General features: G+C 49.0%; 1 protein-coding gene across 4 annotated transcripts in view; it reads right to left on the bottom strand.

Moving 5' to 3' along the window:
• Positions 1-17,175, bottom strand: part of Ubash3b (ubiquitin associated and SH3 domain containing B) — a 146,137-nt gene that overhangs the window by 18,730 nt on the left and 110,232 nt on the right. For 2 of the 4 annotated variants that reach the window (XM_063255949.1, XM_023566193.2), the window contains exons 2-6: positions 14,649-14,706; positions 13,498-13,684; positions 10,792-10,990; positions 6,099-6,268; positions 892-1,100 (exon numbers count right to left, since the gene is read on the bottom strand). In XM_063255949.1, the coding sequence (XP_063112019.1) occupies positions 892-1,100; positions 6,099-6,268; positions 10,792-10,990; positions 13,498-13,684; positions 14,649-14,706 (823 nt within the window). The remainder of the gene's footprint in view (positions 1-891; positions 1,101-6,098; positions 6,269-10,791; positions 10,991-13,497; positions 13,685-14,648; positions 14,707-17,175) is intronic. The other 2 variants (XM_013155597.3, XM_063255950.1) reach the window with 1 other exon arrangement.

Here is a 17,175-nt window from a genome sequence, read left to right as displayed (position 1 = left end):
TTCTTTTCGTTTCCACTCTAGGCAGAACCCTAGCAGAAACCGCCCTTCTCACTTCTCTTTCATGGTACTGATAAGGATATTAGCCCCCCTGCAACTGCTGCCCGAGATTCTGCCTCTCAGGCATTTTGCCACATGACAGAAACAAGAGGGAGGAAAAACTAACCAGCACGCCTATCCTGGCTGGGTCCCTGCCCATGCCAGGGAAGGGCTGGCTCTGGGATGCTGGCATTGAGAAAGAAGAGATGCTCTTGTTCTTATTTGGATCTATCACAACAGAGCTGGCCCAGCAACACAGACCACTCTGACAGTCGCACCCTTATGGACTGGGAACCAAGCAGTAGTGAGGGACAGGTGGAAAGCTGTCGCTGGAAAGAGTGGGGTAGCACACCCCTGGGCAGTTCTGGTAGCTGTCTGTTGGCTCAGGTCCAGTCCCTGGTGACTCAGCACGTGTGTGCCAAGTGAGGACCTGCTCAAGGTGGCCTCGCCAGTGGGGTGTAGTTGGGGGCCCTGAGCCTAGCAATCCACGCTGTTTGTTTGTCTGCCACAGTAGTAATCTGCCTGGTTGCTGTTGGAGTCAATCTAGCTGAACTGAGGCCATGAAGCAGTGAAGACCCAGCACCTGAAGCATGAAGACCCAGCCCTGAGAAGTTACCACTGTCAGCCAGAGAGATTACTTTAGATTTTTCTCTGATCAGGCAGGGTGACAGCACAGTGAGCAGCATGGTGCATTACTGTCTTTTCCCTGCCTGGAGTCAGCCTCCTCCCCTTGGCTCCGCTTCCTGTCACAGCTGCCCTGTGGTCCAGGACTGAGTCCACTTCCTCACCACCTGCGGAAGTCTGCCATAGCAATGTGCTTCCAGCAGTGGGAGGCTGAGGTTGGAGCCTCCTTACCCGTGGAAGATCCAGGTGCTGCACTCGTCAGCCTTGGTGATGTAGTTCTCGGGCAGGAGCCCTGAGCAGCCAGTGGTGAGGGAGGTGCCATAGATCCAGCCTTCGCTGGTGCTGGTCTGCTCCATGGGAGACATGAAGATGAAGTCCCCCGGGACCAGCTCTAGCTCATCATCATTCTGCGGGGTGTAGGGGTAGATCACTTGCAGCGTCTGAAAAAGCAAGAGAGGCTGTGTGAGCCCACCCATTCTCGACTGCCTCGAGGGTGAGAATCTGTAAAGCTGGTACACAGCACCAGGTGGGGGTGGGTGGGGTCGCCAGGCCCTGAGTAGATCTGGGTGCCTATCAGAAAGTGTTTCTTTTCTCGTTGGGGTTTTGTGGGTATGACCCTGGTGCTCCTGGATGGTTCTTTCTCACTTCCCCTCAGGATTCAGAGATGCATTTCACAAACTGCCTGAAAGCTGAAAGGCTCTCGAGTCAACTGCTGCCTTACTGGATTTTGCCCTGCCTGCCTGTGGTGGCTGCAGCTCATGGAAACTGGGTAGGTTTGGGAATGAAAGAATCCCCATTCTCTATATCTCAGCTGTTTAAATGAGGAATTTCTTTAAAGCCTCAGTTTTAACAAAGGCCTGGAAGAAAACTGTCCTTCACAGATGATGGCGCATGTGTCTCTGCATAACTAGCCTTCATCTCAGGGCAGGTGGCGATCACGCCTTCCTTCTCTGAGCTCAGAAAAGCCCCTGAGGCTAACATAAGGCCATGCCACTTGGCTGATTTATTCTACTTTCGAGAATCTGTCTTCCTGGTGTATATAGGCATATTGGCCTAAATATATTTTAGAAAAAATTTATTTTCCTATTTTTTTAATTAGCAGCAGAAGACCTCAATAGTAAGTAAGATATTTCCTATCCTATTTGTTTGGCAAGGGACATCAATATGGAGGATATTTTTCCTAGCCTTTTCTACTGTCCCAAAACTGTGAATCGGCTAAATAGTCTGGTTCTGATCATTGGATATTTACCTTTTTTTTTTAATCCATGAAATAACATCTGGACTACAAAAGTTAGATGAGACAGTGTGAGCCCCTGCCTTGGGACAGAGCCTGCACACGGGGGTCGAACTCACTTCTGCTGAAGTGTGATGCCATCCTGGCTGCCGACCCTGCCCCCCAGCCAGGAGTGAGCCCATCGGACGGCGTCAGAGGGCCACCAGTGCACCTGCTGAACAAGGCAATGAAAGGAGCCAGAAAATGTGGTTTAGCTCGGGGACGAGGTCAGCCAGGCACAGAGCTCAGGTGAGCGCCGGATTGCTACACGAGGTGCTAGTTTCTTTCCTGGTTCTGCCTGCAGCGTCCTTCAGCTCTGAACCTGCCTGTTCGGATCCCCTCCATTCTCCTGCTCCTGTGCCTCACAGATATACAAGCTGCTTTTCCAACTAACCAGGGACATTTCTGCAGGGCTCATTTTTTTTTTTTTTTTTTAAGGAAAAAACAAGTCCACAAAAAACTTGCTTAACTCTCAAAGCTGGGGAAGTGGTGATATGAGAGGGCAACATTCCTTTTCCTGGAACAGGGTGGAGCGAGGCTGAATCAGTGAACAAGTCTAAACTCCTGCTCCTGGGATAGGTTAGAGCAATCTCAGCTTATACTGTCTCCCCTCTAAACAGTTCCAAGCAGCCCAGAGAACTCATTTTAGAGTTCAAAATTCTTTTTTTTTTTTAATCAGACAGGGTCTCACTCTGTAGTTCAGGCTGGTCTCGAACTCACAGCAATCCTCTTGCCTCAGCCTCTGAGATGTTGGGATCATAAGCCTGTGCCACCACACCCAGCACTAGAGGGTCAGTATTTTACCTCAAGGATTTATCAACGCACAGCAAAGTTTGGAGACAGTCTATCCTAAGACAGAATAATTGGACAATAAGGAGCTTTGACTTATTGGATGAACACTATAAAAACCGAGCACTGCGGGAAATCTAAACTTATCACTGTGGGGCTGTCGATAGAATATGTGCTTAGGATGTTGGAGACTCTGGGTTCCATCCCAGCATCAAAAACTTTACAAATGAAATAAAATATTAACTGGGACTCAGATCCTCCTGCTCTTTCCCACTCCCCAAAGGCAGTTACAAAAACTCAGCCGAAGTGATGGGCATCAGGACACAGTGCCTACTTCATACTGTATACCACTGCTGTTTCGGTTTTATGATTAGCATCTGCTTGTAAGAATTCTTTTTTTTTATTTAAGGAGAAAAGAAAAAAAAACAGTGAAAGGGTACAAGTCTGTCTCAGGTGTGTTTTCCTTCTTCACCTCAGAGTTTGCTAACTGATGGGCAGGCGGAATCTTATGTGATAATAAACTGAACCACGTTACCCTTGAAATCCTTTTATTCTTTGACACAGTGAGATTCACTGCAGTAATTTTTCTGTTAAAACCGCCCAGTGGTAGGCGTTACATTACGGGCTGCTGTGGTTTGGATTTGAACCGTCTCCCCAAACTCATACGTTAAAGGCCTGGTTGCCAGCTGACGGGCTTTGGGGAGTGATGGATACTGAGGACTCTAATCTCATCAAGTGGATTAATCCATGCATGCAACTGTAATTTGATGACACTCCTGGGAGATGGTGGAAACAGAAGGTGAGGTCTACGTGAAGCAGTGGGTTGTACAGATGTGATCTCCGGGGTCACATCCAGTTATTTCCTCTCTGGCTGTTTCCTTTGGTCTCTGCTTCCCATGAGATGAGCAGCTTTGTTCCCCGTGTCCCTCCACCATGATGTCCCCTCTCATCTCAGGACCACAGCTGTGGGACCAGCTGGCCATGGACTGAAACTTTCGAAACCATAAGCCACAAACAAGTCCAAGACATTTTATCACAGCAATGGAAAGCTGACTAACACAGCAAAGGCCTTGCTGTGCAACCTTTTATTTAGTCTGTGCCACAGTGTAGTAAAACGCTACCACCGCCTTATGCTGAGAGCATTAAGGACTGAAGAGTCCAGTTATTAAAGTGAATCTAATCACTGCTAACGTGAAGGAGTCGGGATTTGAAGCCAGGGATGCCAGACTCCTACACGTGTGCTTTTTGTAGAACTCTATCCTTCCTCTAGATTTCTATTGCTTGGTACACAGAAGCAGCATGGTCCAGAGTCACCACTAATGTGGAAGAGACTTTGCCAGGACAAACAGGCATCTGCAAGCCTGTAGCAACTAAGACTCTTGAAGTTTTCCACGTCCCGAGCACCCTTGTCTGAGTCAATCTCCTCTTCTGGGCCTCTGCCTCCTCACTGGCAGTCCATCATGCCCACTTCCTGGGGAAAGGGTGGGAAGGAGGAAGGGGATAGCTCTTGTTCTGCAGAAAGGCTCCTGGAAAATGGGAAGCCCTCAGAGGCAGGGTCTTTGGTCTAAAGGGGCCAAGGAGCGCTGTGTCAGAAGAACAGTAATAAATGAGCTTTTACAAATAAGAGATAAAAGAGGCCACGTTATTTTTAGAAAAGAATTCATGAGCGCTTGCTGCCTTTCCATGCCAATTGAGCAGAATGTGGGTCAGGTAGAAAGCAATCACCCTCTGAGTTAAGTGGAGGGCAGCACTGATTGGAGGATGTGCCTTGTAAAATTCCACTGCAGGGTGTCTTCTCTCAGAAAGGTGACTTTCCAGAGCCCATCTGCAGGCAATCATTGACATCTTTCATCTTCACCCCAGAAAGTGCTCAGCCTCATCTTTAGCCTTATCCCAAGTCACCCAAGGAGACTCTAGAACTCTTAAATTCAGCCCCAGTCCGCTTAACCTGTCTTTTCAGAAGCCTGTATCAAATGGCTCAAAAGGAGGCTATAAGATTGTCATCTGCAAAGCTGCAAAGCTGCACCTCCCTCACAGGCGCCACTTCTAACCCTCAAGATTTGGTTCCTGGGTTGGTTCTTCCTAACACTCCAGGACAAGAGTTGCTTGGTCTAAAGCCTGAGATTCCATCTCTCTTTCATGTTAGAAAAAAAAAGCCTAAAATAGAAGATTTGTTTTTTTGTTGTTTTTTAAAGGTTGTATAACCTAACAAAAAAACCTCAGGTCTTTTACTACCAAAAAAATTGGGAAAACAATTGTAAATTTTGTTGAATAAATGCAGTTAAATCTGAAGAAAAATTCTTCCTCTACAGTGGTTTGCCTTATCCACAAGGGACTCATTGGGAGATCCCTTGTGGGTGCCTGAAATCTTGGACAGTAGCCAGCTGTAGATTATGAACAGTAAGAGACCAACAACGGTAACTAATCATGAAATAGAACAACTATAACACTATGCTATATTAAAAATTATTTAAAACATGGCAGGGGAGGCTCAGGAGTTTATTTCTGGGATTATTCATTTATTACCTTCAGACTGTGATTAACTTGCATAATGGAGAGCCCAGAAAGGGACATCACCAACAGAGAAGGGCAGCTGTATGGGATTTTACGTCTTTTCTTAGATGTGTTGATCTTTACTGATCAAAATACTTAGGCTCAGGCTTTACCTCTGATCCTTACTTGCTTGTTTTTGGACCAGCCACTTCCTCTGTCTCAGGCTGTCTTTGAGGACACAAGGGACCATATCACTCTTCCAGCATCAGTCAGTCTTTCATGCTTGACTGCAAAGCAATGTGGATTCCCTCAAAAGAAGGATGCTCGGAGCTTCCCCATCTGTCTGCCTGCAACCAGATTCAGCTGCCCACCCACGCTTCTCAGCGGGATGCACCAAACCTTCACAAGGACTGGGCTGAGTTTTCTTTTCACAGTCTTATTCATCTGACCTGCTCTTTGAGGACAGGGCCACAGTTGAAAATTCAAGCTCTTCATTATGCCTTCACCATTTTTTGTATTTATATATTCCTTAACTCACCTACGGTCGGAATGATGCTTGCTATAAACACCAATAACTAATATAATGTTACATTCTTTCCAAGCATATTTTCTATCTGTTCCCCATTTTATTTCTACATCCCTCCACGGTTGGCAGGGCACACAGAATCATGGGGACATTACCTAAATGAACCCTTTGGGGTACAGTGAGAAGGATGCATGCTCAAAGCTTCCCAGGGAGTTAACAGAACCTGGACAAAACCCTGAGCAGGTGCTTGCTTTGCTGCTCCCCATTGGTGCATCTGCCAGCAACAAAGTGCACTCCTGCTTCTGATCACATCCCTATCTGCACTTGACAGCATCATGAATTGCAGTGAGACATTACCTCGTGGTTCGCGAATCGGATATCCCGAGAGAATATGGTGGCCACCCAGTCGCACCCTAGTTTGACATCGATGTTCTGGGCTAGTTTCTCCAGCGTGGGTAGGTGGCTGGCTTGGAAGTGATAAGCCAGAGTAACATGCAGCTGCTTCTTATGAGGTTCCACGTGTACTTCTGGAAAGAGGCAGAAAAGGTCTGTGATCAGAGTGTGGTGATCACAGTAACGGTGGGGAGGTAAGAACCAGCACAGAAACGTGCCCTGATCATTTCTGCTCCCTAAATGACAAAGGAAGGAGAGCCTTAATTAGACAAAAGCGGTCTTTCTCTTTCATAGCAGCAGAAACAAGGGAAGTGGCTCACAGACCCTGAGTCACCCCACCATCCAGTAAGTAAAACCCATATGGAAGATCGTGTGGGAAGCAGCTTCAAAAGGAAAGAGAAACTGGGATGGGAAATGAGAAAAGGAAGGAAAAACTATATAATACTTAAGATAGTGATACTACTAATTTCTCTCAGTTCATTGAAAAGAAAGGTTTGTGCTAATATTGTTTGAACAATGAAATGTCAATATCTTGTACTCTGAGTAATGTAAAGATAATACACCATTCACTAACCATTGGTATCCTCTTATTATGTTGCTTGAAATTTTGTTTTATTATTTTTCTTTAAAATAAAAAATGGCTTTTGTACAAGCATGATAGATTGGCAGAGGGATAATCCTCTTGGGGTGGCTCCTTCTCGTGATAATCCCAGTTGATCATCACTGGCTCCACCATTCAGATGAAGAAACCAAGACTTAAAAGGATGAGATAGTTTCTATAGAAATAGCATGTTTTATAGCTGCATGATTCCCACAGCTGAGTTGCCTTCCTTTAGGGATCAAGTTTTTTAGCTTCTGGGTGAGTCTGATGGAGGAACACAATGGGAAAATAGAATGTCTTCAAAGTTACAGCAAGGCTTGCAAACTGCATCTTGAATGGAAAGCTATTTGTGGTAAGGGGCTTCCTTGTGCATTACACGTAGGATGCTTAGCAACATCCCTGGCCCTAGTAACGAGGTGCCAGTAGTGATAAAGGCAGAGGCTGTGGCAACGCTGACTGAGGAAATGGGTGGGATCTGTCAAGTACCAGATGCCAGGACAACATGAGGACCCATATGCAGGACTTCTCGGGAGCTCCTAGGAGATGTGGATGGCACAGAAGAAGAGCGGCCGTCACAGAAAGCTGTTATCGTGCCTAAGTCTGCATGGCGCTTCTCAGACACGGTGTGAACTATTACTTTTGCTTTTATTCTCTTTTTCTCTTTACTCAGCCCAAGTCTGCTCTGCAGAGCTGGTTTCTCCCCTAGCCATTTACCCCACACTTGTCAAAGCATCACTAGAGTATAAGACCCCAAAATGATTTCAAGCATTGCTAAGTGTTCAGGGCTAGGGGTGAAAGCACCCCGGATGATAACGCCTTCAGACTGTGAACTGAGGGGGTAGCTCCTAGGAAAAGCAATTGCCTACTAGGCACAAGGTCCTGAGTTCCGTCCCTTGGGCATGTTAGGTGTACTGTTAAATAAACAAAATAAAGTGTGCAGGTTACAAGCCACCCTAAAAGCAAAAGAAATCTACTCATATGAGGGAATGGCTTTTATTTCTTGTTTATACTTCAAGCAAGGGAAAATCATCTATTATTCAAGCCAGATTAATGAAGAAGATAGGACCGTAAGGCTTCACTCTCCCAATACCCAACCTGTCTGCCCACAGAGATATTGTTTCCTGCTCAATGCCAGTGTCCTTGGCAAACTCAGGATGTCTTAAAAGAGATAAGGTGGAACACAGATTATAGCTAACAACACCCGGGCTTTCACATCGCACACCTTGAGGACTTGACCCACGGAGGCATGAAACATCCGGAGATCTTTGACCACTGTGTTTGCTCGCGTCTTCCTGCCTAGTGTTTCTTACTTTCTTTCAAGCCCTATAAAAAAACCTGCGTCTCTTTGCTCCCTGCAGACGGCCTTTTTGTCCTCTGTCTGCCTGCACCCAGGCACAATAAATTCCACGCCACGTTGCCTTTATACAAGTCTGGTGGTCTAGGCTGGTCTCTGCTTTGCACTGCTCCTTATAACAATTAGACGAAAGCAAGGCATTCCAGCAGTTAAGTCACTTGGTCCTGTCACATAGAGTAGGTGGCCAAGCTAAGCTGGAACAAGAAGTTGGGTCCTAGAGTTTCAAGTAATTTTTCTGTTATCTCTGTGGAGGGAGCAGCATGAGACCAGGCATTTTATCCTTGTCTATAATGTATCTCTGCTCAGACATCACATAGGATTTCAGTAGTTGTTGAATAGATGAAGACACATACGGGAGCCCCTTTAAACTACCCAGAACAGAGAATGACACCCAATCTACTGATAGAAGGAACCGCAGTGTGCCAATAACTGGACTACCAAGGCAGAAGTTCTAGGACAAGACATGATGATGTGTTTTGGATCTTAGGTGTTAAGAGACGGAACCAGCTACAACTAGCCCGGCCATGCAGTTCCCCAAATCACCACCAGGAGGCGTCACACAGGCAGAGATCCCAAGTCCCACGCGTTCTTGGAGAGGCACAGCAGATTCTTGGAGAGGGCCTGGCTGTCCCCATTCCCACACGGAAATCCAGGGGCCCGACTGCCTCTCCTTCCATAAGCACTCTAAGAATCCGCCGCACTCCTGGCTGAGACCTGCTTTTCTGATTTGTGAAGGACTTGGGTTTTGTGTCTACATCAATAGTTTTGGTTCTTGTGGGGATTTAGTGGTTGTGTCAATAGCTACTGTGGAAAGGGAAGAAAAAAAAGCCATCTGCTTGTCTAAGAACGGGAATTGATTTGGCTCTTTGTACGCTCTTTCTCTGAAATAATTCAGTCTGGGTGAAATAGCAGGCTGTACTGAAGCCAGAATCCCAAATCAGGTCCCTGGGAGAGAGGGTGCCTCACGAAAGGGAGCAGACTCAGGGTGCTCTGCCCCATGTAGACATAAGGGAGCCACACGCTTGAACACAGAGAGCTCCCACAAAGTGTTTTAAGGGCCCAGAGCTCCGTCTGAGAGCAGAGATGCGCTGGGATCCTGCAGTGGTGTCTGATCTCACTCTTGCTGGCTCCTGGGGTCTATTTGAGGTTTTTCTGGTTCGGAGGAACACAGAGCAAGCAGGTCCAGATTGGTACTGAAACCGCAGCAAATAACAGTGCAGCTGAGATACAGCTGAAAGTTAACAGACTCCGGAGCAAATGCATGACTTTGCTCGGCTCCCTCCCTCTGTGAACCCCATAAAGTGTGGGGTTGGCAAGCGTGGTGTCTCCTCCAGCTTTGCATCCAACACTTGGCCGACTGTGCAGCCCAAGCTCGCCCCGCTTCCCTATCCCTGCAGCCCTGGAGAGGCCCTTCGCCACCTTCCTGATCGCCTCTGCCCAGCTCCGGTCTCCCCTGCAGACACCCACACCCGCCTCACCCTCCTTGGCGCCCTTTCCAGAGTGCCCGAGTCTGGCTTCCTAACTGCCTCGATTTCTTTTCTTCTTTCTGTCCTTTTCTCCAGTTCTGGGGACTGAGTCCCAGACCCTACACTGAGCTGCATTCCCAGCCTTATCTTATGTTTTGATTTGAGTCTTAGTCTCCCAAAGTCATGAAGCTGTCGAGGCTGGCACTGAACTTGCTTCAGCTTCCCAGAGTGCTGAGATTGGCAGGTGAGCTCTTACTTGCTTCTTCATGGCACTGTTTTCCATAAACACGTACTTAGTGTCCACAAAACTACCATCTGAGTGTGACTCCACTTGGAGGGCATAACAGAGGGCCCCTGCTCCCAGACTGTCTGTCTGTGCTGTCAAGTGAGGCAGTCACCCAGCCCTAGGAGCCCATTTGCCCCTGGGGCCACACAGCTGAGCCCTGCAAACGCCTCCCTCCAGTCCACTCACATCCCGAGCATGCGTGTGAGCTAACCCTGATGTGGACATCTTGGTTGGCTTGAACCAAGAGCTGTCAGGGACAGAGCTGGAGACCGAGCATGAGGTTACAGTTTTGGGCAGACTTTTGAGGATTTAGGTCTCTCTAAGGGGCTCCAGCAAATTGAAGGGTATTGGCTCAGTGGGTTTTCTCATGATTTACTACAAATTGGAACGGAGTAAACATCAAGAGTCCAATAAACACTGCTATGGGGAAGGTGGGGGAAGCAAGGCAGGTTCCCTGTTTCCAACCAGGGTGAAACAGGATGGTGCTGCAGAGCACATCTGTAGTTCAGTGCTGGCTGCCACCGGGCACCTCAGCCGGGTCTGAGGAGGAAGCAGGGACGGTCTCTCCAGGAAGCTGGTGGGACAGCAAGGTAGCGAAGGGACTTGGGGATTCTTGCCCTGTGCATCCACTTTGGCAGTGCCTTCTGCCCTCCGCCTCCAGCCTACTCCCATACGGCTGTCACGGCTGGGCTGTGAACCGTCAGGATGTGAACACAGAGGCCACGTGTGGAGGGAAGGCTTGGTCCCCAGCGGTGAATCTGGGAGGCGGCAGAGCCTGGGAGATGTGGAGCCCAGGGGAGGTGGATGGGTCACCCGGGTGGAGCCCCCAAGGGGATATTCAGACTCTGGTCCTTCTTTTCTTGGTTCCCAGCTCCCGCCTACCTTTGCTTACCCCCAATCCTTCCCAGCTCCGCCATCCAGGCCCGAGGCCGGGCTCTGCGCGCGCTCACCCGTTTTGGATGCAGCCTCAGCAGCGAAGTCCGCAGCGAATTTCTTGAGGACCTCAGCGCTGTCCTCCTTCACGAAGAGGCCGATGAAGTTGGAGGAGGTGTAGAGCTCCAGGGGCAGCGGTGCCGAGAACTTACACTTCCAGCGGCTGACGGTGGTCTGCAGGGCCTCCCCCAGGGCATCCACCTTGCTGTCCTCACACTGGTGGGGTGGGGGAGAAGGGAGGAGTGGACGTCACTCAGGGCACTGGAGTCTGCTGCCCCTTAACGCTGGATGTGCTTGCCTCCCCTGGGGCCTGGGGGCTGAAACCGGGGCTCCTGCCTGCTGGATCAGGCTGGAGAAGAACGGGGCTCCCCACTACCCAAACACAGTCTCCACCTGGCGAACTGAGCGACTGAGCGGCGAAGGTTCAACCCCTTCTCTTCTTCCCTGGCTGAGCCCACCGCCATGCAGGGCTCGTTTAGCAGACAGCAAGAATGAGGGTTGGGCTGGGTCGAAAATTTCAGTTAGACAGAAGAAATAAATTCCAGAGAGCTATTGTGCAGCAGGCTGATTACAGTAATAACAGGGCGATATATGACTGAACACTGCTGAGACAGTAGATTTTAGGGTCCAGGATACAGCTCAGTAGTCAAGCACTCATCTAGCGTGAAGAAGCCCTTGGGTTTGATCCCCAGCACTGGGAAAACAAACGTTAAAAGAATAGATTTTAAATGTTCTCATCACAGTAAATGTTCCGTGAATACACGGTGAATACACCGTGAATACACGGTGACACATATACTAACTAGCTTGATTTAACCACTCCACGATGTACACATATATCAGACCATCATAAATACATGTAATTTTTTAAAAAAAATAAATTTTCTGAGCCGTGGTGGTGGCTCACACCTGTAATTCCAGCATTCAGGAGGATCGGTGCGAGTTTGAGACCAGCCTGGGCTACAAAGTGAGCTAAAGACCAGCCCGAACTGCATAAAATAAAATAAATTTTGTTTGCTCAAAAACCGAAACCGAAAGAAAAGCAAAGAGGAATCCGATGAGAGAGTACAGGATAAACTGTTTGTGTTTTCCACCGCTTAGCAGAACGTGTACCTTTTCAGTTCCCTTTAGACACCCGAGGTGTCTGCACATCCACCCCCAGACCTGGAAGAACGAAGCGCACGGCCGTGATGTCACCCTCCTCCCTCTGCAGTGCATTGAAGGGAAAACGAGCGTCTCTGAATGCTCGGTGCTTTTGAGAAAGAGCGTGCGTGACTAAGAGGAAGCGATAAGCACTTTAGTTTTCAAAGTGAATGCAAAAAAGAAGGTGTTAGGAACACGTTTTTCATGAGAGAGAGAGAGAGAGAGAGAGAGAGAGAGAGAGAGAGAGAGAGAGAGGAGGCTGGCGGCAGGTGGGGGTGAAGAAAAGCAAAATCTCTTTTTAAAAGATTTGTCCTGAAGGGTACAGCGATGCACGCCGGTCAGTTCTAGCAGTTGGGCAGACCGAGGCAGGAGGACCACATGTGTAGGCCAGGTTGGGCAATTGAGCAAGCAGCTGTCTCAAAATTAAAAAGTAAAAAAGGTCTGAAGGTGTGGCTCACTGTGAAGGCCCTGGGTTCAGATCCTGGTACCACACACACACACACACACACACACACACAGACACAGGCTTAAAATGCTACCATTCTACTTGTCTTAAAGATAGGTGCTAAGAACTGTTTGCAGTGTCACTTTTTGAATGTCATTTTAAATACTTTAGTTTTGTAACCTGAACAGCTATTTCTAAGATGACAATATGTAACTTACCAACAACGATTTCTTACCGTTTATTTTTCTGTAATTTTGTATTATTTCTACTCTTTTTTTTTATCTCCCTGTATTTTTTTGTTTCCTTTTCTTTAAATAAAAAAAAAATAAAAGATAGGTGCTAAGTCAATTGTTCTTTATTTCCAGGGGAAGCTATACAGATGCATTTCTTTAACATATTGCAAGGACTGGATTTAATTTGGTTGCTAAATGATTTTCCTTCCTTCCTTCCTTCCTTCCTTCCTTCCTTCCTTCCTTCCTTCCTTCCCTCCCTCCTTCCTTCCCTCCTTCCTCCTATTAGTCCTGTATTGGGCCCAGTGCCTTCACACTGAGCTACACTCCCAGCACTCTTGTATTTTGAAACAGGATCTCAGTAAATCACTCCATTGCCTGGGCGGAGCCTGAATTTGGGATCCTCCTGCCTCATCCTCACAGCCATGTGCCCATATAAATCATCTTCTCATGGCTACGATGATGGACTACAGCAGTGGCAAGTGACAGATAGGTTCACTTTCTCCAGGAAGCTCCAGCGGAAAACCCCACGGCCAGCACTGAGACCCAAACAACCGACCGTCTATTCCCTGCTGTCTCTGGCTTCGCTGCTTCCCCTGGAAGAGTGGAGAGGGAGACAATGACAAGGCTGAAGGCACCGTGGTGGCTGCTCCAGCTGCAGACCAGTGCACCAGCCACAGAGGGTCAGGCGCGTCCCTCGAGTGGGAGGAGCACAGCCTTCGTGATGTCCACTGGGCCCAGGTGCTGCTGGGCCTCTGCAGTGACAAAGGCAAGAGGAGCTGGGGAGAGACCCGCTCTGACCCCTGACTACCATGGTCTTCCGGTGCCCCGCTCTTCCTCCAGGTCCGAAGGGGCCAACAGGGCCACTGGGAGACAGGCTGCGGGGCGCAGGGGCCAGAACTCACCATGAAGAACTGGCAGAGGGTGATGTGGGGGAAGATGTTGTGAGCCTTGTTCTTCCCGCAGATCTGCTTCGACTGCTGCCAGAAGTCGGACAGCTTCTGCGCTAAGGGGCCAGTGGGGCGGAGGTAGAGGACGTACTCCCTGGGCAGGGGGTCATCCAGGAAGGGGTCCCCCACATGGGAAAACAGCCTGGAAGAGAGACGAGAGCCTGAGAAGCCTCGCTGGGGAATAATGGAAGGAAGGAAGGGCAGACAGAGACAGACCCACCCTCCACGTGGTCCCTGCTGGGGCACTGCACAGGGAAGGTGCTCATCTGTGCTGTGGAAAACTGCCATTTGTGGTTCTCGCCTCGTAACCAACGCTCAGACGTACCCACTTCTGTTCTCCTGCATCTCCTATCGCCACCTCATCCTACAGCTCCCTAAAAACCCTGCAGCTGCTCTCCAGGAAGCATTCTTGGCTTAACTCCACAGCCTTTCCCCATCCTGCAGAACTGTCTCCATGCATCCAGCCTCTCCGTTCAGCCTAGGAAGAGGCCCAAGCACCCACAAAGAAAAAAGACGCCCCAAGGACACTGTGGGATCCCCTAGGCACAGGTGCCTGGAAGGAATGTGGGATCCTTTTCTAAATGGATTTGCCCAGCATCCATATACTTGCAGTGAATTTTGAGGGGATGGTGATGCAGGTACTGGGAATCAAACCCAGAACCTTTACACCAAACTGTCCCAACCTTGATTGACTGATTTATTTATTTTCAATTTTGAGCCAGGGTCTTGCTAGGTTGCGTAAGTTGGGCTTGAACTTGGGGGGAGGGAGGACTTGAATTTGCATTCCTCCTGCCCCAGCCTCCCATAGTGCTGGATGTGGGTTTTTGCCATGGTACCAGCTTAAAGTGGACCTTTAAGAGACTGGAGGGAGGGAAGTATTCAGAGAAGGTCTATCTGAAAATGACTTTGAATGTCTCTAAACAGCTCCAAGGACAAGTACCCCCTGGGGTCGGGGCAGCTGAGGCAATTGGCTTGATAAATGGCTTTGTCTCTGGCCTTCACTCATCTCCTCCCAGGAAGGCCCGTCAGAGAGAGCCTGCGCGGCCCCACCATCCCCATGCACTCAGTTAATTATATGCTATTTTCTCAATTTATTTATTTCATACCAACCAGTCACATGCCGCCTGAACGCTTCTTCCTCCGGTGGATGCCAAGGCCTTTTGTCTGGAAGAAGAAATTATTGTTAGTATTTTTAGCCTCCTTTCAGCTTTTCCCACTGCAGCAGCAAGCGCTGGGCGTGCGAGAGGCGGCATCGGAGGCTGCGCTCGGCTCTCTCCGCCACCTGCAGCGGGCCTTCGCCAAGGGTCACAGCAAGGCGCGTGGAGGGGAGGACTTGTCAATAATGTCCAAGAAATTAGCCTCGGATTTGCATGGAGCCTGGCAACCCATGCAGCCTATTTTCAGCAGTTTCCACGTTAGAATGTTAGTGTTACTTCCCTAAATATTATCATGGCTTGATTTCTCCTCCTCCCTTTTCGCCCCCCCCCCATCATATTGACCGAGATCCCCTGTGGAGTGGATTTTCCTTTGCAGCCCCCTGGCGGGATGGGAACATCGCTGCCTCTATTTCCCCTCTTCAACCACTGCAGCCGCCACCACCACCACTACCGGCAGCCTCAGGCTGGATACATCGTCTCCACCCATTTTACAGATCTTTTGGGGCATGAGCTGCTCTGGATACAAGAGGATGGCTGAAGCCATGCTGCGATCCCCATGCCTGGAGAAACACCTCGAAGCTGTGCTAAGGATGGGGGGGCCTCCCTGGGGATCCATGGCAACGAGGCTCTTAAGCTTACTCTTCTAAAGCTTTAGGGCTGTCTCGCACAGCCAGAGTTGGGGCTCATATTTAATTTTCTATTCGCCCATCCTTCCATTCATGCATGCACTTGTGTTTACACTAACTCAGTAATTACCCAGCATTGCAATCGTTTACTTGTCAGTGCTATACTAAGTCCTAGGGCTGCACTAAGGAACAAGACTTCTACTGTCCTTGCATGAGCCTCGTGAAGACTTCAGTCACACAGGCTCACAAAAACATCCATCATACAGCTAATTATTTAATTTGATACCAGTGGCAAGTGCAATGTTGGAAAAGCACAGGAAGCCACGATGACACCGGGCAGGGGATCTAGCTTGGTCTCGGGCAGGGGAGGCAGCCCTGCAGCAGGGACATTTCCGGGGAGTCTCAGGGGGGTGGTGGAGTTGTGTGGTGGCTGTGTAGACCTCAGGGCACCTACTTCAAGCAAGATGTAAAGATGAAATCAGCTGATGTACACAGGAGCCCCTGGACAGTGCCTGACACATCCTAGGCGACCAATAAGCCATCACTCACCCATCGTTCACCCTTATCCTGCACTAATTCAGCTTCCTTGATAAGGAGAAGAGAAAGCAAGGAATCCAAATTAAACTGCTCTCTGTCCTGTTTGGCTACAGAACCGAACGCTCTTCCCTCTTGCTGTCTCTCTGCAGAGCAATCAGAGACACTGGTGCTGTGAACACCCAGGGTAAGGAGGAAGGGATCTCAGAGATCCCGGGCGGGTCTAACGTCTTTGTACACAAAGGGAAACTCAGCCTGGCGAAGGTGATGGCCGGGAGAGGGCCTGACTGTCTCCTCTGTTCCCCCAGCGGAAAGTCAAGTCAAACACCTTTTTCTTCCCTGTGAAAGTCTGAGCACAGATTCCCAAAGACAGCTGCGCAGCCGAAGAGAACAGCGTGGTGAAACACGGCCCTGTTTAAGGGTCCCTCGGTGGAAGGTGGCTACAGGAAAGGCCAGAAGCAGAGACCACACTCGCCCCACACCTTGCTCACCAGGCAGAGGCCGGGCACCCGCTTTCATCAGGGGAGAAACTGTACCCACAAAAGCACACCAAACGTGGTGTGTTAGAGGATATCACTGGAAAAGGACCATTGTTTCAAACACAACTAGGAAGGGAAAAACTCATTTGTGGTAAGGCCAATGTGCTATTCATATAAAGCGTTTTGTTTCTTTCTCTTATGCCCGCCCCCCATGAAATATGTCTAAGTGAAACTTAATTTATTTCTTCTGAGGAACCAGGAGAATCCTCTGGAAAGGAAAGATCTAATTAAGTTATGGTCTCTGTAACTCAAAAGGCACATTTTGGAGGGGGTTCAACAAAAAAATTGAGGGAGATAATTAAAGGGTTGGGTGTGATAAAGGCTGAGAGAAAAGGCTAAGGAAATGCAAATTCTTTCTTTCTGAAGAAGAGAAGTCTATTTTGTGGAAGGTTATCGCATTCAATACACCCTGTCTAGAGAGAGTCAGCATTGGGGCTCAAGTTAGCTGCCAGAAAGAACTTTCTGGAAGCAATGTAGTAGAAGTTCTCCCCTTTCCCAGAAAGTAGGTTATCAATCTGAAACAGGAGCAGAATTCCCTCAGGAGGATGTGGTAAGAGAAGGAAAATCCCTTCCCCTCGCCAGTCGCCCACGACAGGCAGGTCCACAGCCTCTCTGCCCACTGCCAGGCTGGCCACCACGTAGGCTAAGTTTGTTGCCAGAGCTCTGCCCACAGAACAGACCGAACACGGAAGCAGGAGCAGGAGGCTGGAGGCTCGTCCTCCTCTCGTGGAAGGAAGGTTGATGCCGTGCAGCGCCACCTCCACAGCACACCCCCCG

This window comes from Cavia porcellus, unplaced genomic scaffold (assembly GCF_034190915.1).
Source record: "Cavia porcellus strain 051 isolate PalLab524CR breed Dunkin Hartley unplaced genomic scaffold, mCavPor4.1 scaffold_9, whole genome shotgun sequence".
NCBI classification, from domain to species: domain Eukaryota; kingdom Metazoa; phylum Chordata; class Mammalia; order Rodentia; family Caviidae; genus Cavia; species Cavia porcellus.
Note: the sequence above shows the minus strand (reverse complement) of the source record. Positions and strands in the feature narration are given on the sequence as shown.